The 21,937-nt window shown below is 43.1% G+C and overlaps 1 protein-coding gene across 1 annotated transcript in view; it reads left to right on the top strand.

The window, feature by feature from the left end:
* The window catches only part of sspo (SCO-spondin), a 188,788-nt gene that overhangs the window by 28,155 nt on the left and 138,696 nt on the right, over positions 1-21,937 (top strand). The window contains exons 19-41 of the mRNA XM_061714052.1: positions 262-356; positions 1,525-1,781; positions 2,256-2,390; positions 3,848-4,050; positions 4,139-4,266; positions 5,324-5,433; positions 6,232-6,381; positions 7,678-7,771; positions 7,906-8,115; positions 9,516-9,721; positions 9,841-9,955; positions 11,842-11,963; positions 12,287-12,442; positions 13,193-13,426; positions 14,236-14,358; positions 14,620-14,711; positions 16,479-16,710; positions 16,803-16,955; positions 18,291-18,428; positions 18,515-18,697; positions 18,779-18,929; positions 20,180-20,339; positions 21,536-21,584. Coding sequence (XP_061570036.1) covers positions 262-356; positions 1,525-1,781; positions 2,256-2,390; positions 3,848-4,050; positions 4,139-4,266; positions 5,324-5,433; positions 6,232-6,381; positions 7,678-7,771; positions 7,906-8,115; positions 9,516-9,721; positions 9,841-9,955; positions 11,842-11,963; positions 12,287-12,442; positions 13,193-13,426; positions 14,236-14,358; positions 14,620-14,711; positions 16,479-16,710; positions 16,803-16,955; positions 18,291-18,428; positions 18,515-18,697; positions 18,779-18,929; positions 20,180-20,339; positions 21,536-21,584 — 3,496 coding nt within the window. The remainder of the gene's footprint in view (positions 1-261; positions 357-1,524; positions 1,782-2,255; positions 2,391-3,847; positions 4,051-4,138; positions 4,267-5,323; positions 5,434-6,231; positions 6,382-7,677; positions 7,772-7,905; positions 8,116-9,515; positions 9,722-9,840; positions 9,956-11,841; positions 11,964-12,286; positions 12,443-13,192; positions 13,427-14,235; positions 14,359-14,619; positions 14,712-16,478; positions 16,711-16,802; positions 16,956-18,290; positions 18,429-18,514; positions 18,698-18,778; positions 18,930-20,179; positions 20,340-21,535; positions 21,585-21,937) is intronic.

The raw sequence follows: 21,937 nt of genomic DNA, 5'->3' as shown, positions 1-21,937 counted from the left end.
GCAGGACGGAGACATGAGTGATTTTGTAATTTCTTTTAATTTATTTGGTGAATTTAACAATTTTGATGACTGGGATGCAGAAGAGGAGAGAAAAAAAAATAGGCGAGCGGAGCTGAGTGGACTAGAATATCTCCCGTTGCTAAGTCGTATGTTTGACAGCATGTTTGAGAGTTAATTTTGACTTTATGGACCTCTGAATGCTCCTGGATGACTGAATATCAGAGCTGCCAGGTATAAACTAATACACACCCTCAACCTCAGGGTGATGGCTGTGTGCTGCCGGAGGAATGTCCGTGTCACCACAACGGTCGGCTTTACTACAGCAACGACACCATCACTAAAGACTGCAACACCTGGTAAGATAAACACATCTGACTACTTCATATTCCCTCAACATTTGTAAACTGCAACCGGCCAAGCAACCTGATGTCACAAAAATCCATGAAATGCCCACGACCTCTCAACTCTATTTTCCGTGGCACCAGCACGGAAAGTGGTAAATTCCGTGTGAGCACCACGGATATTGTACCTATGCGAAGTCAATTGGGATCCGTTGTCAACCTATTCCTATTCTAACCAATCATAAGTGGTGCTTTAACCTAACCAGATGGTTAAAATTAATTTTCACACATTTAACAATTATATATTTAAAATATATTTACACAAATGTGTGTATCATGTCCTTAAACTACTATGTGCACTCTTATTTTAGTATTAACAACCTCCATTTCTGTGAAAAAAAATAATATTTGCTAAGAACTACATTTCCCTAGAGTCATGCTATACAGCTTTATGCTAATCAGCGCCATATTTGTAGTCACATTAGTTTGGGTTAACGCTAACGTATAAAAACGTTTTAAAAAACATATATCAATTGAATATATCTATTATGTAGTGCATCTGAATTAGTAACCACATTTTATAGAGATGATGTATGTTAAGGAATTGTAAATATGTTTGTTTATTTAGGATACTTAATTTAACGTCATGTAAATTACATTGATGTATTCACAGTGATTCAATATAAGTTGTAAATGTACCTGTGTACGGTTTATTTTAATATTTACCGTTCAAAAGCACAACATATTTAACCGTTTACTTCCACCATCACGTTGGGGCCTCGTCACGTGATCAGGATCTCCGCTCATCACTCTATGTCGTAGAGGGGACCCCAGGGAATTCCCTGTGGTGACAAAATGGGAGAATGGTTAAAACAATGAATTTAAATATCGCCTGTTTCCACTCCCTGGTTCAAAAGCCATTAAAAATGATATTTTGTGGCTGGACGATTCTCTGGCTAAGGTCTGGTTAGGTTAAAGCACCACTTATGATTGGTTAGAAGTAGGAAACGGTTGACAACGGATCCCAATTGACTTCGCATAGGTACAATATCCGTGGTGCTCACACGGAATTTACCACTTTCCGTGTTGGTGCCACGGAAAATAGAGTTGAGAGGTCGTGGGCATTTCACGGATTTTTGTGAGATCAGGTTGGGCCAAGTGAGCTGTGTTTTTCCTCCCGTAGTGTGTGCAAGCAGCGCCGCTGGCACTGCACCCAGGCCGTCTGCGCCGGGGTGTGCGTGGCCACCGGCGACCCCCACTACGTCACGTTCGACGGCCGCTGCTTCTCCTTCCTGGGCGACTGCCAGTACGTGCTGGCCAGAGAGAGCAGCGGCCTGTTCAGCGTCACGGCGGAGAACGTGCCCTGCGGGAGCACCGGGGTCACCTGCACCAAGTCAGTCACCCTCAGCCTGGGACACACCGTCATCCACTTGCTGAGAGGTAGGACACCCATGCACTGGTCGCTGGGGGGGCTGTGTTTGGGAACTACTACATTTACTTGGACTGGTATTTCTTTGTAGACACCTTGAACCTTGAAGATGTTTCACATGATCATCATTTCATCTGTAAAATAGATCTTTTTTTTTTGTGATCAAATGTTTTTATTTATGTTTAATTTTTTTTAAATTATAAACAGTGGCATCCACAATGATGTCAAACAAACATTATACACATAATTTCACCCCCTTCCAAACCCACCCCTCGGACATAAGCATTCGATGAGAAAAATTTAATAATTAATAATAAGGAGGAAAATAATAATATCAAAAACTGGACAAGGATAGCTGCAACAAGTCCAAAGTTTGTTTTTTTTCATCCTATATTGACCCACAGTTTTTCTAAATAGAGGATATATGTTTCGGGGGAAGCAGTGAACGAGTTGCTTTGAATAAACTTCCCCCCTGTGACTTTCAGGTAAAGCTGTAACTGTCAACGGGATGCCGGTTACCCTCCCAAAGTCCTACAGCGGCAGCGGCCTCATTGTGGAGAGGGTGGGCTTGTTCGTCTCTCTTTCTTCCCGACTCGGAGTCACGTTGCTGTGGGACGGAGGTACAGTAGGCCAGGCTCTCATTCATGTCTCGTGCTCCGGCCTCACCTTCACTATCCATGGATTAGCACACAGCAGGTTTAAACCTAGTTTAATCTAGTTTAACCAGATGAGGACATGAAAATGTGCATTAACTCAAAACAATTAAAAAATAAGTATAAACAAACACTCTTGGCCAGCTACAAAGGACTGGACAGCTAATTTTATTATTATTTTTAGACAGGACTTTATTTAGTTAGCATGTTTGTAATGTGGGTTTTATTTATATTCATTCATATTAAAGTTAAATGTTCTGAATTTTTTAGATTGCATTGATTTATGGATTATGAATAATCTTATGGAATTGAAATGTGTACAAATGTGTGTCCGTATCTGTGTGTTTTTTCCCAGATTTCGTTTAAATTTTTTCCATTTTCTGTGTATTTCGGTTTTTAATTTTTGAGAATTTGGTTTTTAACATTTTATGCAAATGTAACCCCAAGACAGTATATAAAGTAATGAAATATAGACAATTTATGCAATTATAACTGAAAACTTTAATGTTTTCATACCTTTAAACATATTCAAAGGAGCCGTCTGTAAGAAATGTCCAAAACTGGTACTGCAGTCACTTTCCAAATATTGTTGAGCGGCGTGTACCCTCCCCCTCCTCCCCCCGACCAGAGGTTGCCAGGTAGGCTGCAGAATGCAGCAGGAACGTAGGCTGCCATGGCTGCGATCATTAGAGCCGAGCTGGCAACCCGGATGCCGAAACAATACTGACTTGGTGATTGGGAGATAGGTGGAGGGTGGAGCTTCAGAAACAATACTGACTTGGTGATTGGGAGATAGGTGGAGGGTGGAGCTTCAGAAACAATACTGACTTGGTGATTGGGAGATAGGTGGAGGGTGGAGCTTCAGAAACAATACTGACTTGGTGATTGGGAGATAGGTGGAGGGTGGAGCTTCAGAAACAATACTGACTTGGTGATTGGGAGATAGGTGGTGGGTGGAGCTTCAACATAAACATCAGTTGAGGGCTGCAACTCCTCTTTTTAAACTGGAATTTCCTGGCTTGAGTGCTGTTGTCAGTGACATAAGTATTTGAAATGAACATGATTTTTAAATGTCTGTTGACATATCGGGGTCATTTTATGATTCGTTTTATTATCGCTCTTACATACAGATCCTTTAAAGGCAAAAACATGGCACCAGTTATTCTTGTGTCCAACAAAACATTCCTTTTTTGGGCATAAACAAAAAAATACCAAAAGTTGCAATATAATGATGAAAAATAATCAATCTTTAGACATACGAATCAATTTTTAGGAATTAATATGAGAATCGATTTAGAATCGGAAAATGTATATTATTATCTATACCATTTGTTTTATGCCTGTGCATGTTTGAGACAAATAAAAATCTAATCAAATAAAAATCAAAACCCGTCCCCCCCCACTCCTCCGACCCGGTGTTCCAGGTATGCGCGTGTACGTTCACCTGGCAGCCCATCTGCGGGGCAGGGTCGGGGGGCTGTGCGGCAACTTTGACGGAGACACCGAGAACGACTTCACAACGCGGCAGGGCATCGTGGAGTCCACCGCTGAGCTTTTTGGGAATTCCTGGAAGGTCAGTCCCTCCTGCCCCGATGTGGCGAACCAGGACCTCCGAGATCCCTGCGCTGTGAGTTAAGAGTAGAAACACACACACAACACAACACTGCAATCTGCTTCTGATGATGAAAACACCCACAAGCTCTCCGTCCCTGCAGCTGAGCCCCCACAGGGTGCCGTGGGCCCGGAGGAGATGCTCCGTCCTCACGCAGGACCTGTTCTCCCAGTGCCACGCCGACGTGCCCTTCCAGCAGTACTACAGCTGGTGTGTCTTTGACGCTTGTGGGTGAGGAACAGCGCGCTAATGCATTACAAGTGTGTGTGTAACCTGGCTTGGTTTGGTAGGAGCGAGAGAAGACGTGTCTACGTTTCACCACAACCGGCACCTGTGCACTGCAAAAACTCAAAATCTTACCAGGAATATTTGTCTTATTTCTAGTTAAATTGTCTCATTTTTAGTCAAAAAATCTTATTACACTTAAAACAAGAGTCATTACCTTATTAGTAAAGAAACATCTCTTAAATAAATACATATAAAACTTATTTAATTATTATTAAATGGCTATTGGTTTACTAAATATGGTCATGGGTTCAAGTTACGATAAGTGATTATAACTTAAACGCATTGTCGATGACGATACATTGTTTGAATTGATTGATGCTATTTAAAGAAGGTATGATTTTATATTGTAAATGCATTACATCTAAATGTTTAACGGAACGACTGTAACCTTAATGTGAGTGTCAAAAGGAGCACTAGTCTTATTTGACAGAAATCTAGAATATATTTTGTAGTAGAATTTCCTTTTTTTTTTTTTTTTTTTTTTAACTTTTTTTCTTTTCTATGTTTCTTTTCTTTTTCTTCTACTACCTCTTTAGGTTTGCTTTTAATTCTTGTCTTGTATTGTATATTATGTGTCGGACCCCAGGAAGAATAGCTGCAGTTTTTCTGCAGCTAATGGGGATCCAAATAAAACTATAAACTATAAACTATTACCAGATAAATAACTTGTTATTTGATAATTTTCACCTGTTTCAAGTAAATTTTCACTTGAAATAAGTAGAAAAATCTGCCAGTGGGACAAGATTTATCTTCTCATTACAAGCAAAAAAATCTTGTTCCACTGGCAGATTTTTCTACTTATTTTAAGTGAAAATCTACTTGAAACAGGTGAAAATTGTTGTTTTTTCCAGTGAGGAGTCTTGTTTTAAGTGTAATGAGATTTTTTTTTGACTAAAAATGAGACATTTAACTAGAAATAAGACAAATATTCTTGTTAAGTTTTTGAGTTTTTGCAGTGTGTGACTGATCACTTCTTGTTGTATTTGTTGGGACTTTTCAGCTGCGACTCGGGAGGCGACTGTGAATGTCTGTGCACAGCCATCGCGTCCTACGCCGAGGAGTGCAACCGGCGAGGGATTTACATCCGCTGGAGGTCCCAGGAGCTCTGTCGTACGTCTCACACACCAGTGGCGTAGGCAGAGATATTCTTTTGGGTGGGCCAGGACAAAAATGGGTGGGCCATATTGTCCCAGAAAACTGGACTTATAAAAACTTTTAAGCAGAAAACATGATAAACAGACAGATTAAAGGCAGTATCAATGTTACTTTGTAATCTGCATTACAAATGCATTATGACAGTTAAACACAACATGCTCAACCAACAGAGCATGAAAACCTGGCTATAGAGGCCAGTAGCCTATTAGCCACTATTGTAGCCTATTTGCTGAACTGGCTCTGCAGCTACAACACAATAATTAACAATTTAACTGCACAAAGTGGTTAAACATAAACCCAAACAGCAGAGGTGTTAACATACTGCATGACATCGCTTACATCACCGCAGGTTGACCGGGCACCGGCAGGGGCGTGTCTTCTTCAAGTTTGGGTTTTTTAAATAACTAATCAATGAACTCTGTAATCAAAAGAAAAAAAATAACGGCTGAACACAAGTCAACAACAAATCACGTTTATACCTTTTCTCATGTCTTTTTAAAATTATGTTTATGTGAAACATGTATTTTGATCAAAGTTGGCTGGGAGAGCCAGTGAGTAATGTGGGAGGGCCAATGCCACCCAGTCCCATTACTGGCTACACGCCTGTCACACACACACACACACACACACACACACACACACACACACACACACACACACACACACACACACACACACACACACACACACACACACACACACACACACACACACACACACACACACACACGGTAACTTTCTGTCTTCCTGCAGCCCTGCAGTGTGAGAGAGGGCTGGTGTACGACCCGTGCGGCCCGGCCTGCTCTCTGTCGTGTCCCAGTGATCAGCAGAGTCCTTATTCTCAGTGTGGCGTGCTGTCGTGTGTGGAGGGCTGCTTCTGCCCCGCCGGCACCGTCCAACATGGTAAGAGAGGCTGTACGCAGAGGCATAAGCATAAGCAAACTTCGCATAAGCGAACTAAGCAGTTGCTTATGGCCCCGTGACCACTAGGGGGCCCCCAAGAGTTAAAAAACAAAAAAAGTCAAAGGTTTATATTACAGTAGTTTATTTAGATTTTTTTCTCCATAATTTTACCAAAGCTTTTGCTTTTTAGTTTTCAGAACTAATTATTTAACTTAATATTTGATTTTTAAACAATTTTTGTTACCTCGTTTCTAGTACCTCTGTTCATTTACATTATTATTTAAGTATTTGTTTGATTTTATTTGTTTATTCTATGTAATAATGTCTGTTTTTGTACATTTGAATGTATGCTTATATGGAGAACATATTGACGAGGTTCTGTTTATCTAAGTTGAGTGATTTTAATTATAGTTCTATTTTTGTAGTACTTTGTTGTTGCACTTAATTGTTGTTGTTCCACTTCAAATTGTTGTCGCATATTGCTGTTGCAGTTTATTTAAAACCAAAAATAAAGTAGATAACATGTTTACAGTAAATGGTTTATAAATGATCTATTTGATTATTTAGTTTCTTTTAGTAGGCCTACACTGTAGATGACACTCAGTATCACTTAGTACTATATCACTTTAAATATTAAGTGTAAATCAACCCCAGGCTCTTGTAGCTGAATTTGCTCCATTTCAGATTAAAAACCATAGATGGTAAAAACCTGCCAGGCTGACGGAAAGTAGGATGATGGAAACAACACTGCTGCAACTGTGACCTTTGACCTTTGACCTGTTGCTTCTCTGTGTGGCCAGTAGGGGCAGTTGCTGACTTTGATCAATATTCATTGAAAGATTTTTCTCCAAATGTGTTAATCTGTTGTAGCTTCCATGGTCTTAATCACTGTGGATTACAATCTAACTACAACAAAAAGTTCTTATATCTAGTTTTACAAGTGTATTTGTAATGACAGGGAAGAACATGAAATAAGTTTATAGTGGGTGTGTGAATGATCAATAATCAGTATTATTGGCAGTAATAGAGGGCCCCAAAATCATATTTTGCTTAGGGCCCATGGAGGCTTGGGCCGGCCCTGACTGTACGCCAGCGAAATCAAGTATTTTAGCAGGCATGTATCAATATTGTATCTGCAAGGAGATCGTTGGATCAAACATCTCATTTTAGTTTCATCGTTGGTTTCTCTGAGGAGAAAGTTATGTGTTTCTTCCTCGTTGGAGGAGAAAGAGATATAACTGCTGTCATGCTGCCCTGAGCAGGAACGTTAGCATGTTTTCTGTTTGTGTTCCACAGGCGGCGGCTGCGTGTCGCCTGCAGAGTGTCCGTGTGCGTGGGACGGCTCCATGTTCCCCCCCGGAACCACCATCACCCAGCACTGCCAGAACTGGTGCGTCGGCCTCAGCATCAGTAAAAACACCACTCTGTATTTAGAGGCTGCTAGTTGATGTACAGTGTGTGTGTGTGTGTGTGTGTGTGTGTGTGTGTGTGTGTGTGTGTGTGTGTGTGTGTGTGTGTGTGCAGCTCCTGTGAGGAGGGTGTGTGGCAGTGTGAGGGCGTGTCCTGCCCTCCGCCCCCCCCTCCCTGTCTGGAGTCAGAGTTCCCCTGCGCCGCCGGCCGTTGCATCCCCTCTCAGTGGGCGTGTGACAACCAGGACGACTGCGGGGACGGCTCAGACGAGGTCTGTCCGTCCACCTGCTCCCCGGACCAGTTCCGCTGCGCCGGCACGCCCAGGTGAATCCACGCTTACGTAGGTTTACCAACTGTAGGAATGAGAAACACTAAAGTTCAGCTCGTGAGTGCCGGTGTTCTGTCCATCCATGCTACCCGCCGAGAACTGCTACCGTATTTTCTGCACTATAAGGTGCACCGCATTATAAGGCGCACATTCAATGAATGACGTACAGTATTTTAAAACTTTTTCCATATATAAGGCTCACCGCATTATAAGGCGCACTAAATATATGGTAAGATACCGTACTATAGTGGTTGGGGTTGAGTTACGTATCTACCTGATGGAGCTGCGCTACAGGAAATGCTACAAAATCCTACAGCAAATGCAAAAAAAAAAAACAAGCAGAAAAGTACCGTATGTCAAACTTTATTAACAAAATAAAAACCAGCTTTGCTCCGTCTCGTCAAAGTCACCATTAAGGCGCACTGTTCTGCGCACAGTCTATTCTCAAAGTTTGATTGCCACGCCCATAATTTCTTGCATCCCTTCAGTCCAGGCATTAAGTGACGGGAGCATTATTTGGTAGGATGTTACTGGACTATCAAATTATGCTACCCCTGAAATAGTGATTTAAAATGGATAAATTGAGGTATAAGTATGCTGACATTCATCCTGCAGTGGCAGTGAGTTTATTAGTCGTCTTACTTGAATGCATGAAGTGACGGGAGCATTATTTGGTAGGATGTTACTGGACTATCAAATGATGCTACCCCTGAAATATTGATTTAAAATGGATAATATGGGATGTTGAGTATTTGATCCTTCAAAATACACTACCCATGACATGAATTGCATTACACTTTGTGAGCATTATATGATAAAGAGAAAAAAAACAACAATTCTATCGCTTTATTTGATATTCATTCAGTCATTGGCCTTTATTTAACCAGGCAGGTCATTAAGAACATTCTTATTTACAATGACGACCTGGCAAGAGACAAGGACCACTTGGGGGAAAAGGAAGTGGTTTAGGGAGTAAAACACAGTAAAATTGTAGCTCTACAAAGGTGGAAAACCATTAGGTAGCATTTTTTGATAGGGTAGCAAAAATCGACAGACAGACGCTATCGGTTTATGCGGTGGTAGCATTTTTCGACAAAGCAGCAGAAATGGACAGAACACCAGTATTCCTTAGTCAGCGGTCCCTGTGGGGTGTAACGTCTTCTTCAACAAGATATATTCCTAGGTGTCAGATAAGTGTTTTCCTTCTTTCTTTATGCTGTGCTGGAAGCCTCTCTTGGCTCTGAGCGTCTCCCTGCAGACCAAATGTTTGCACCTCTGGTGGATGTTTCAGAGCCTGGTAGCAGCGCTAGCATGACCAAGTCATACTTAAGAGTCAGTCTTTCTGCTAAATCCAAAGTCTTAGAGTGAATTAAGTGAGTTGACCCCAACCCTGCAGTGGACCATGTTTGAACCTGGCTCTGCGTTGTGATGGCCACCCAGACTGTGCTGACCAATCGGACGAGGAGTTCTGCGGACCCCCCACGCCCGTGCCCCTGTGCCCACCCGGCGAGTTTCAGTGTGCAAACGGAAAGTGCCTGGCAGCCAGCCGCGTCTGTGACGGACGGCTGGACTGCGGCTTTGCCGATGCGTCTGATGAGCAAGGTAAAGTCCGACGAGGGCGTCGTCTCAGGATCCACCTGCTACTTCCTGTTTCCTGTGCTTTTATGTGCTGGTCTGTCTTCCTGATGGTGGTTTGTGCTTCCTGTGTTTCTGTGAGCCAGACTGTGGTGTGGTGTGTGATGAGGGGGAGTTTCTGTGTCCGGGAGGACGCTGTATTCTCTACTTGCACCGGTGCGACGGCCACGATGACTGCGGAGACCTCAGCGACGAGAGAGGGTGGGTCTCCAGTTCTGATCCCATGGGTTAGATTTGGAGATTGTAGCGAGACCCAGATGTAGGAGAGGGGGGGTCAGGAGTAGGTGGAAAGAGTCATTTATTTAAACTAGTGCTGTCAGGCGATTCAAATGATTTATAATTAATTAATCTAATTAATCACATTTTAATCTCATATCTGCTAAAGGTCCCCAAATAAAGAATTCGAATTCTAGGACATTGCAAAATTGCAGTGCATGACTAATCAATTGAATACACTAAGAAGAAAAGATTTGAAATCCACATTTTTATTGGTGAAGTGTGTTTCATAAATGAAATTCAAAAGAAAAAGCTCAAGCACATCAGCAGATCAATTAGGCCAGGTGCATAATTCCAAAATGCAATGCAAATACAGTTAAATGAAATTCATAAAATAGGACTGAGTCTCAAATAGGCAATTAAGCAGACTCTTAATTCAAAATTAAAACTAAAGCTGACTCAATACAGCAATTCAAGTACTAGTAGCTGTAACGTTTACAGTGGAACTTATCCGGACATGTTTAGCGTTTAAATGATAATTCAGGCTGGAGCAGCTCCGCTGATAGGAACATTCTTTTTTACCAAATGTACAAATCACCGCGTTCTTGTTGATAGTCCCGTCTTCTTTCTTTTTATACATAAACTTACCGTTCAAAGGCCCCAGCAAAGATTTGCTGAGTCTCCCCTGAGTCGTCCAGGTCTGTCACTGCTTTGTTAGTTGGACCAGCAGCAGGAGGGAAGTGACCTGTTACTGCCAAGTGAACTACGGCTCCCTCAATGGGACACATTTAAAATGCTCGCACATTTTGCCACTCACAATTAATTGCATTAATTTTCATAATGGGTTAATTAGCAGTGTAATTAATTGATCTAATTAACGCACTAAACTGACAACCCTAATTTAAACAAAGGCGCTGCAATGCAGGGACATCAACAGAAGAAGCCAAAAGGTAACCAAACAGAGAACCAAGGAGTGGCAAAACAACAGAAACCAGACAGTACATCCAAAACAGTCCGGACCAGCAGGGAGGAAACACGATATATAGCACAAGGGCTCAAGAGACACAGGTGCAAACAGTCAGGGCAGAGGACTTAGGGGAAGTAAAACGTAACGACACAGACTTTCAAAATAAAACAGGAACAAACCCCAAACCATGACACTACAAAGAAGCCGCGGTAAGGTTTGAGATGTGAAACATATTCAATGTATTTGATGGTTGATAAAATATTGACATATTTACTGTATTGGCCCGAATATAAGACGACCCTGATTATAAGACGACCCCCTCTTTTTCAAGATTCAAGTTTGAAAAAAGACTTTTTGAACACCAAATTAAATTTTTACATAGAAAATAATTACAGTACATCTGAAACAAATTATCATAATAATATATGTGAGAGGAAAAGCATGTTATTTTGCCTCATTCAAATCATCATCTTGAAGTTTGCATCATAACTTCTCCTCAGCTGCCGGTTTACCTGCCGATCTCCGACCCACTTTTCTCCAGATTGTCGCTGCGTTTCTCCATTTTCTGTCATCTCTTCTCTTATTTTCTTCTCTTTTCTTTCTTACCGCTATTTTTATTTTTCTTCTTCGTGACAGGGGTTGGCTTTGGCCTGTGGAGTTAAGTTCAGCATTCACTTTAAAGATATCTGGCGCCATCTAGCGTTGTGATGGGTATAATGACTGTAAGACCCCCCACTTTTTCAGTCTTATTTCAATGCAAAAAACACCGTCTTATATTCGGGCCAATACGGTACATATTTATATTTATAAATCAAGCTTCGAACGATTTGTTTTGATCTTCTTGGTAACGCCAAACATCCTCTACTGATTGCAATTATTTTGGACTCTGGATCCTGGCCTGCAGGTGTGTCTGTGCAGCGGGGGAGTTCCAGTGTCCCGGCGACCAGTGCGTCCCTGCAGAGCGAGTGTGTGACGGACACAGAGACTGCCGTTCAGGGACGGATGAAGCAGTCTGTCCACGTAAAGGTACACACATGCAAAAAGGCGCTGCGTTGTGTGTTTCTAATATTGAATATGTGAAGTGGCTCTGAAATGACCCCGACTGCAGCTCTGTGAGCTCGTTTTGTGTTGTCGTGTTGTCCGATGTGACGGTAAAAAGATATAAGAGCTGGGGGCGCTCCTTAAAATGAATCAAGTAATCACCTGAAAATAAACTGATACTCTAATGTGAGGAAAAAGAGTAATTTGTTCGGTAATTTAGCTTTACAGTAGCAGTATTCACAGTCCCCGTTTATTGTGTGTCTCTTTCCTCTGAACGTCCTTAAACGTTGTCCTTTCTCGTGCACCAGTGACCTGTGCCCCCGACCAGTTTGCCTGCGGTGACGGCACCTGTGTCCCCACAAGCAAGCTGTGTGACGGAGCGGCTGACTGTCCGGGCCGGGAGGACGAGGACCGACCCGGCTGCTCCACCGGGGTCGTGACCCCGCCGGTCACTCCCAGCACAGGTAAGTCCTCATCACAACCACACGCACACAACCAGGTCACTGACTGCGTTTACTGTACATGCAGTCAATAACCCTTTTCTAACCGGAATATTAGCAATAACCCGGTTACACGGCCATGTAAACACCAATAACCCCTTTGAATAACCGGAATTTGCTCATATTCCGGTTTTTAAAAACCCCAAAAGAACCCCTGGGTTAATCCTTTTCTAACTGAATATTGGGTCATGTAAACGCCAAACGGGATTTCCCCATCAAACGGAACAGGAATTTGTTTTCTGCACATGTTCTGTTCACAAGGAATCCTGGTCTTTTGAGTCCAGGAAGTTCTTCTAAACACGGAGAAACACAAGACCAGGAGGAGACTAATCACTTCATAAATGTAATGAAGGATATGAACATTTCTGCATTTGTAGACGCTAGAAAGTACCGGGATAGAAGATTTACAAGAAGGTGAGAGAAAAGTTGCGCGAAGCAGCATTTGTTTTGAATTTGGATACAGGAAGAAGAAGCGGAAATGACGGGAATTGCGTCATCACGTTCTCCGTGCGTCGCTGGTTTGATCCAGATATCCTGAATGATTAACTACCATGTATACAGGGATAACCCTGTTTGCTCACGCATGGAAACAGATTATTCTGAATATTTCAGTAACCGGAATATTAGCAATAACCTGAATTTTGACTGCATGTAAACGTAGTCACTGTTGTCGTGTTTCCAGGCCCGCTGGTCTTTAAGCGTGCGTGTTTTCAGCCTGCAGGTCGTATGAGTTCAGCTGTGCCACCGGGGGACAGTGCGTGCCTCGGGCCTGGCGGTGCGATGGGGAGACAGACTGCATGGATGGCAGTGACGAGCAGCGGTGTGCTGCCCCGTGCCGCTCTGGCCAGGTGCCTTGCTTCAGCGGGGATCAGTGCGTGGATTACCAGCAGCTTTGTGATGGTATCCCGCACTGCAGAGATGCCTCGGATGAGAACATTGACAACTGTGGTTCGTTTATATCATTACTACGGAAGAGTATTAGGGCCAGGCAGGAGAAAAATAAAAATAATATTTTAGAGGAGGAAGATTTTTTTTTCATTATGCACTTCAAGAAAAAAGTCGAAATGTCAAAATTAATGTTGAAGAACAATTTTGAGAAAAAAGTCCAAATGTTGAAAAAAAGAAAAAAAAAATATTGATTTGAAACACATATGACACATATGCATTTGCATAACTTCAGAAACGTCCCCTTAACGTTCCACTCCAAGGATGTTAGTTAGTTAGTTAGTTACGGCTGCTGCTGCAGAGCTGTCAGTCGCTCTAACTGGATTTGATGGGCCAAAGTTGAAATTTCAAGAATAAAGTTGAAATACATTTCGTGAATAAAGTGGAAATGTTTCCCCTGGCCAATCAAATCCAGTTAGAAGAGCGACTGACAGCTATACGCAAGTTTCTGAAGTTATGCAACTGCATATGTGTGATATGTGTTTTAATTCAATATCATAAAGCCAATTCCTGTACTCTGAACCTTGTTGTTACACTGTTTGTTATAGTCTCAGAAGGTTGACTTTATTCTCAAAATTTTGACTTTATTTAGGAAATTTCGACTTTATTCTTGAAATTGTATTTCAACATTAATCTTGACATTTTGACCTTTTCTCGACATTTTTAACTTTTTTCTCGAAGTGCACAATAAAAAAAAATCTTCCCCTCTCAAATATTTTTTCTCCTGCATGGACCTAATACTTTCTAATGAAGAAAACTCCAGAGTTATCGAAACTTGCCCGTGAACCTAACGATAATCATCCGTCCTTCAGGCTCGACCATGATCCCTCCCTGTCCGGGCAGCTTCCCGTGTGACAACCGCACTTGTGTGAACATGTCACAAGTCTGCAACGGCATCCCCAACTGTCCACGGGGCGACGATGAGCTGGTGTGTGGTGAGTTCCCACAACCTTGGGGGGTCAGAGAGAACAGAGGAAATACAAGAATAGTGCAGATGGAAGTAGAAGAGAGGATAAAAGAGAAGGGGGTCGGCGTGGAACTAGCTAGAACTCCCTCGTAGGAGAAGCTCCTCTCATCAACCCTAAATGTCATAAAAATTGATGAATAGACATGCAGAAAACTGAGAGAGGGGGATTTAACGATGGATGCTCTTCACGTGCTGTGATTATTAACAAAAGTTGTTTTCTCCCATCAAGATAAAACGGTGTCACCGCAGCCCCCTGGCGGCAGGAACACCACCTGCTTTGAGCACACCTGCCTGGATGGGACCTGTATTCCCTTTAACTCGGTGGGTCTGTGACCGACGTGCAACCCATCAGCAGTACTTCACCTTTACTTCCTGGTGGTTGTTTTAAGTTCAGAGGAACATCGGACGAACTCCCTCGTTGGTGTAATAGGAGACATTTGAAGTATCCGTTAGTTATAACACGTCTATGGAGCTAGAACAGTCTCAAAAGTCACAAATGCATGGGATGATGGCAAATGCACAGGACAATTCACACGTGCGTTGGACAAGATACACATATGTATTTCTGATGCACACACAAATATAACCTGATTTACAAACGGTTGGTGGTCTGTGGACTTCGCTGCATTTGTGTGTGAATTTTGAGACTCGAAGGAAGATATCTGATTGGTTGCAGATCATTCCATTTAAAAAAAAAGACATTTGTGGATTGAATCAAGTCAGGGGAATCTCAAAATGTACACACAAATGCAGCGAAGTCAACAGTCACTTTTGAGACTGTTCTAGCTCCAAACATGTCCTTCTATCACAGGACTCTGGTGTGGACTGACCAACAGGCCAATAGAGGGAAAGCACATGACGTCACAGATGCGACTTCACAGCGACTTACGCACACTGAGTTGCAGAAAGACTGAGAATCAGAAAGACTGAGTGTCAGAAAGACTGGGTGGCAGCGCAAACTTTCAGTTTGAGCAACTGGAAAACATCTAAAATGGGAAAGAGCTGTTGTGCGATCGACTGTACTCATAGATTTAGCAAGAAATCGGAGTTATCATTTTACAGACTGCCGAAAAATACGTTTAAGAGAGACAAATGGATCGCTGCAATTCACAGAAACAACTGGATTCCAGGCACTGAAACGTGGATTTGTGATTCCCATTTTGTATCAGGTAATGTTGGATTTTTGGGTAGCTAATGTTAAACGGTCAAATCATAAAGTTCGGTGTCCTCATCACTTTAATTTCACCAACAAATCCTGCCTTGAAGTCGGACCAAGCGTCAAGACTTTTGTAAGCCTTCAAGCTTTGCTTCGTGTATTTCCCCGGCGTAGAAATTAAGTTCATATAAATATCAGGAAACTGGATTCATGGACAAATATGAATGTCCATGGACCACTGGTTCTTGGTAACTGTACCAAATATTAATGTCCATGGACCACTGGTTCTTGGTAACTGTACCAAATATTAATGTCCATGGACCACTGGTTCTTGGTAACTGTACCAAATATTAATGTCCATGGACCACTGGTTCTTGGGGTAACTGTACCAAATATTAATGTCCATGGACCACTGGTTCTTGGTAACTGTACCAAATATTAATGTCCATGGACCACTGGTTCTTGGTAACTGTACCAAATATTAATGTCCATGGACCACTGGTTCTTGGGGTAACTGTACCAAATATTAATGTCCATGGACCACTGGTTCTTGGTAACTGTACCAAATATTAATGTCCATGGACCACTGGTTCTTGGTAACTGTACCAAATATTAATGTCCATGGACCACTGGTTCTTGAGGTAACTGTACGGGTCACTCTCAAGTCCAACTGCCTTTAATTTAAGCCGATAATCGGCTGTTATTCCATCTTCTCCACTAGTTGCAGACATTTTTGCCACTCAGTGTGAGTAAGGGGGCTGGTCCAGTGGGGAAGTGACGTCAATGCAGACCCTCTATAACTTCCATGGAGTCTAAGATATGATTTTAGATATTTAAATAGTGTTGCTACAATGAACAACAAGTTCCACCTTTGGTGACATCTTGTTCTGTGATTATGTTCAATCCTTCCCGTTCCCCTCTGCACTTCTCAGGTGTGCAACGGTTTGCCAGACTGTCCGGACTCCTCCCTGACACCTATTGGAGGACCCACGGATGAGCAGGGCTGCAGGACCTGGAGCTCCTGGGGGCCCTGGACCCCCTGCAGTACCTCCTGCGGGACTGGTTCCATGAGCCGGGAGAGGTCCTGCCCCCCAGGGGACCCGCTGCGCCACTGCAGCGGCCACAGCGTCCAGAGGCAGCAGTGCTTCAACACCACCTGCCCTGGTAAAGAGATGCACGCAATGGACCCCGGTGAGCTTGTAGATGTGATGCCGTAGATGCCGTCGCTAGAACCCGGGTGTTCTCTCTCCCTGCAGTGGACGGCCGGTGGCTTCCCTGGGGCAGCTGGTCCAACTGTTCCAGTGCTTGTGGCGGGGTGCAGGTGAGGCACAGGGGCTGCTCCCCCCCGCACTACGGGGGCCGGGACTGTCTTCAGCTCGCTGGACCATCCAATCTCTCCATGGAGATCAGTAAGAGCTGTCTCTTAAATACCATTGAAATGAACAAATGAAAGTCTTTTGTGCAGCAGAGGATATCTGGAGGTGGGCAGGCTGAGTGAGTGCTGTGTCGACGGCAGTCAGACAAAAAATGTATGAAAACCCGCCTGAATTTGGCCGGGTGACATTGAGGAGCAGGTGGATCGAGACCAGGACACTACATAGACGCCAGTCTCACACTCGCATGAGAGAGGCCCAGGAAAACGCTGACATGTTTGGTCAAAATATCACAAGGATCTACCGTATTAGCCCGAATATAAGACGGAGGACGAAGGAGTGTTTTTTGCATTGAAGTAAGACTGAAAAAGTGGGGGTTGTCTTACATTCGGGGTCTAGACGTTATACCCATTCACAACGCTAGATGGTGCCAGATATCTTTAAAGTGAATGCTGAACTTAAAGGGGACCTATTATGAAAAACAGGTTTTTTCTTGCTTTAACATATATAAAGTGGTCTCCCCTCAGCCTGCCAACTCAGAGAAGGAGGAAAGCAACCAAATTCTGCAGTGTCTGTACAGCCGCCCGGATGAGCCGTCCAGTGTGATGTGGATCTACGAGACAATAAGATTCTGCTCCTGTCGTTACGTAACCAAAATGCAATTTGCATCGGTTGGCCTCCAATGCGTGAAACCACGCCCACAACTAACTTTGGCCGGAACAATAACAACTAACTCCACCGGCCGGAGCTTCCGCCATTTTTCCGGTAGCGGTGTATCCCGTCATTCAAGCAGCCAATCAGCACAGAGCCTCATCATCATAGCCCCGCCCATTCAAAATCCTGCATAGATAATGAGGTTAGAGAATGGGAAGATAAAGACATGGCTCAGAGGCTGAATTTCTAATTTATTTAGCAAAAACAATCAAAAGCTTGTTTTTAAGACATTCAAGGCCTGTTTAAAATAGGTATTAGATGCCATAATAGGTCCCCTTTAAATCCCCAGGCCAAAGCGAACCCCTGTCACGAGGAAGAAAAATAAAAATAGCGGTAGCACGAAGAAGAAAAATAAAAAATTGGGGTAAGAAAGAAAAGAGAAGAAAATAAGAGAAGAGATAACAGAAAATGGAGAAACGTAGCGACAATCTGGAGAAAAGTGGGTGGAAGATCTGCAGGTTAACCTGCAGCTGAGGAGAAGTTATGATGCAAACTTCAAGATGAGGATTTCTCTCGAATATATTGTTATAATCATTTGTTTCAGATGTACTGTAATTATTTTCTGTATAAAAATTGAATTTGGTGTTCAAAAAGTATTTTTTCAAACTTGAGTCTTGAAAAAGAGGAGGTCGTCTTATAATCAGGGTTGTCTTACAGAACGGTGTCCTGAAGACGGGTGTGTGAACGTCAGCTGTCCTCCGGGCCTAGAGAGACGCAGCTGCGCCCCCTGCCCGGTGTCCTGCGCCCACGTCAGCAGCGGGGCCCCCTGTGACCCCCCCAGCTCCTGCTCCTCCGGTCAGTCCTGACACCACCACGATGCAAGTAGAGGTGGAACTCATCCATCAGGTCACGCCTCCATGTCTCCACGTCTCCGTCCTCAGGTTGCTGGTGTCCGGACGGCCAGGTGATGAGCCACGCCCAGCGATGCGTGTGGCCGGGAGAGTGTCCGTGTGACGTCTCAGGCGTGCGTTACTGGCCCGGCCAGCAGGTCAAGGTGGACTGCCAGGTCTGTGTGTGCGAGCGAGGGAAGCCTCAGCGGTGTCGGCCCAATCTGGACTGCTCAGGTGAGACCCGTGAGCTCAGCATCAACCCCCAACCCCCATTCCCCAACCCACAGCCGTCCCAACCCGCTGGTGTCCCTGCAGTGCACTGCGGCTGGTCGTCCTGGTCCGGGTGGGGGGACTGTCTGGGGCCCTGCGGGGTCCAGAGTGTGCAGTGGTCCTTCCGCAGCCCCAACAACCCCAGCAGGCACGGAGACGGGAGGCTCTGCAGAGGGATCTACAGGAAGGCCCGCCGGTAATGACCCTCCTCCTCCTGGACTGTCAGGTGTTGACTTCCTGTGCTGCTCTCCACCCTATTACTCCACCATATTACTCCACACTATTACTCCACCCTATTACATTAACCAATTACTCCACCCTATTATTACACCCTATTATTACACCCTATTACAGAGCCCTATTACACTAACCTATTACACTAACCCAGGGGTCGGCAACCCGCGGCTCTAGAGCCGCATGCAGCTCTTTAGCGCCGCCCTAGTGGCTCCCTGGAGCTTTTTCAAAAATATTTGACCTTTTTTTTCCTTTCTTTTCTTCTTTTTTTCCTTTTTTTCTTCCTTTTTTTCCTTTTTCTCTTCTTTTCTTCCTTTTTCCTTTCCTTCTTAATCTCGACATTTCGACTTTTTTCTCAAAATTTTGACTTTTTTCTCGACATTTTGACTTTTTTCTCGATATTTCGACTTTTTTCTCGATATTTCGACTTTTTTCTCGAAATTTTGACTTTTCTCAACATTTCGATTTTTCTCTCAACATTTAGACTTTTTTCTCGAAATTTTGACTTTTTTCTCAACGTTTCGACTTTTTTCTCGAAATCTCGACTTTTTTCTTGACATTTCAACTTTTTTCTCAACATTTCGACTTTTTTCTTGAAGTGCATAATGAAAAAAATCTTCCCCCAGTTATAACTAATATAGAAACATGCAGCATGTGTTGCCTCCATTCTAAGGCTTATACAAGAATTTTAATTTTTTGCGGCTCCAGACATAATTGTTTTTTGTGTTTTTGGTCCAATATGGCTCTTTCAACATTTTGGGTTGCCGACATCTGCACTAACCTATTACATCACTCTATTACTCCACCCTATTATTCCACCCTATTACACTAACCTATTACTCCATCCTACTACACCACCCTATTATTCCACGCTATTGTTCCATCCTATTACTCCACCCTGTTACAGCCATTCAAAGCTCATCACAGTTTGCTTCCCACCCTTAAGTTCAGTCCTTACAACTACGGTTAAAATGGAGGTAAATTGAAAATATGATTATTTAGCTCAAAGGATTCACCGAGCTCCCTGGAGCCATAAACCAGACTTGTAAAAATGAATAAAATAAAGAAGTCCTCCTGCTTGGTGTGCAGCCAAAGGAGCTCTTTGAAACAAAGGAGGACCCAAAGGAAGTTTCAGCAACTATCTCTGAAAGAAGGCAGGTTTTCCCAGCATGCCTCCGCGGGGGGGCCTGACGGAGTGTCTGTTGTGTGCAGGTGTCAGACGGCCCCGTGTGACGAGTGTGAGTATCAGGGTCGCTCCCATGCAGTGGGAGACAGATGGCGGTCAGAGCGCTGCCGTTTCTGCCACTGCCTCCCCAACCTGACGGTGCAGTGTTCCCTCTACTGCCCATACGCTGTCAGCGGGTGCCCGGAGGTAAGGGGGGGGCTTTGCTAATGTGACAGGTACATACTTCTTCTACTTCTACTTCTACTTCCTGCTCTCTGCAAAGGGGGATGCTCTCCCGCTCAACTTCTCCCGCTCACGGATGTTTTAATGGATAAATTCCAGTCAGTTGCAAGGTTCGTGGCGGGGTTTGGTGGCCCTGTCAGATATTTTCTCCTCAGCAGAGCTGATCAGTGTTTACACACATCAGAACCAGAACAGAAAGCACATAGCCAAGCAGTTCCACAGAAACTGTTAAAAAAAAAAAAGAAGAAGTTAAGTCCCAAACCTCGCTACATACTTGTCACATGCCCACATGTTGGATAATGTAAAACTGTCACAAAATGAACTTTTTTATAATCCACAAAACACTCTTTTTTTGCTGCTACTAAACGGACCAGGGTTTAAGCCGATTGGTTCACTGCAAAAACTCAAAATCTTAACAAGAATATTTGTCTTATTTCTAGTTAAAATGTCTTATTTTTTGTCAAACAAAAATGCCATTACACTTAAAACAAGACTCATCACTGAAAAAAAACAACAATTTTCACCTGTTTCAAGTAGATTTTAAGACAAATCTGCAGATTTTTCTACTTATTTCAAGTGAACATTTACTTGAAACAGGTGAAAATTGTCAAATAACAAGTTATTTTTCTGGTAATGACGCTTGTTTAAAGTATAATGAGATTTTTTGACTAAAAATTAGACATTTTAACTAGAAATAAGACAAATATTCCTGGTAAGATTTTGAGTTTTTGCAGTGTTTTGTGCTTTTCACTTTTTTTTATTATTCTAAAAACATGGCTGGGTTTAGAAACTAAAACATACACAAACAAAAGACATGGTTGAGATACTTTCTGTTGCCTAGCGACCTGTGACACAACAAAGTCCACCGTCAACCTATTGTCTATGCTCTCATAGGTGTATCACTTCAAGGAGGGGGGTTATTCAAGCTATAAAGCAGCAGAATCCCTGCGTTTTACGTACATTTAAATCTCAAAGATTATGCTTCTGTGTTGCACTTACATTAAAACTGCAGCTCGTTCGTCCGTTCCTTCCGTCCGTTTTCATAGACAGCTAACACGTTTGTGAGTGTGTGCAGCACTTTTGCAGTTATTTGAGTTCAGTCCTCCATGTTTGATTGCACCAATCTCTTCCTTTCCACGATGTCTCCTTTGTGTCTGTAGGGCCTGAAGTTGGTTCCCGGCGAGGCAGACAGGTGTTGTTACTGCCAAGGTAAAAATCCTCACAGCTGTCTGGCTGTTTACTCTCATCAAACGTAATGGTAGTCCCTCATAAAGACTCATAAAGAGACCTGGAGCAAACTTGAAATGTCTGCACTGTGCAAATATAGCCGGCGAAGCAGTACATCCTGAAGATGAGTGCAGCTTGAGATGAAAATGGGGAGGCTGCGTAGTCCTGAGTCTGATCACGTTTTTTAAATGTCATCAGTTCAACATTAAGAGACAGGGTTTTAAAGTAAAGTGCTTTCTCTTGACACTCACTTCAGACACATAAATGTATGCTCTTAAACTCTTTTGATTTGATTTGATTTGATTAAGGATCCCCATTAGCTGGTGCCATAAGAA

Source organism: Cololabis saira, chromosome 22, assembly GCF_033807715.1.
Source record: "Cololabis saira isolate AMF1-May2022 chromosome 22, fColSai1.1, whole genome shotgun sequence".
Taxonomy (NCBI): domain Eukaryota; kingdom Metazoa; phylum Chordata; class Actinopteri; order Beloniformes; family Belonidae; genus Cololabis; species Cololabis saira.
This window is presented reverse-complemented; position numbering and strand designations above follow the sequence as displayed.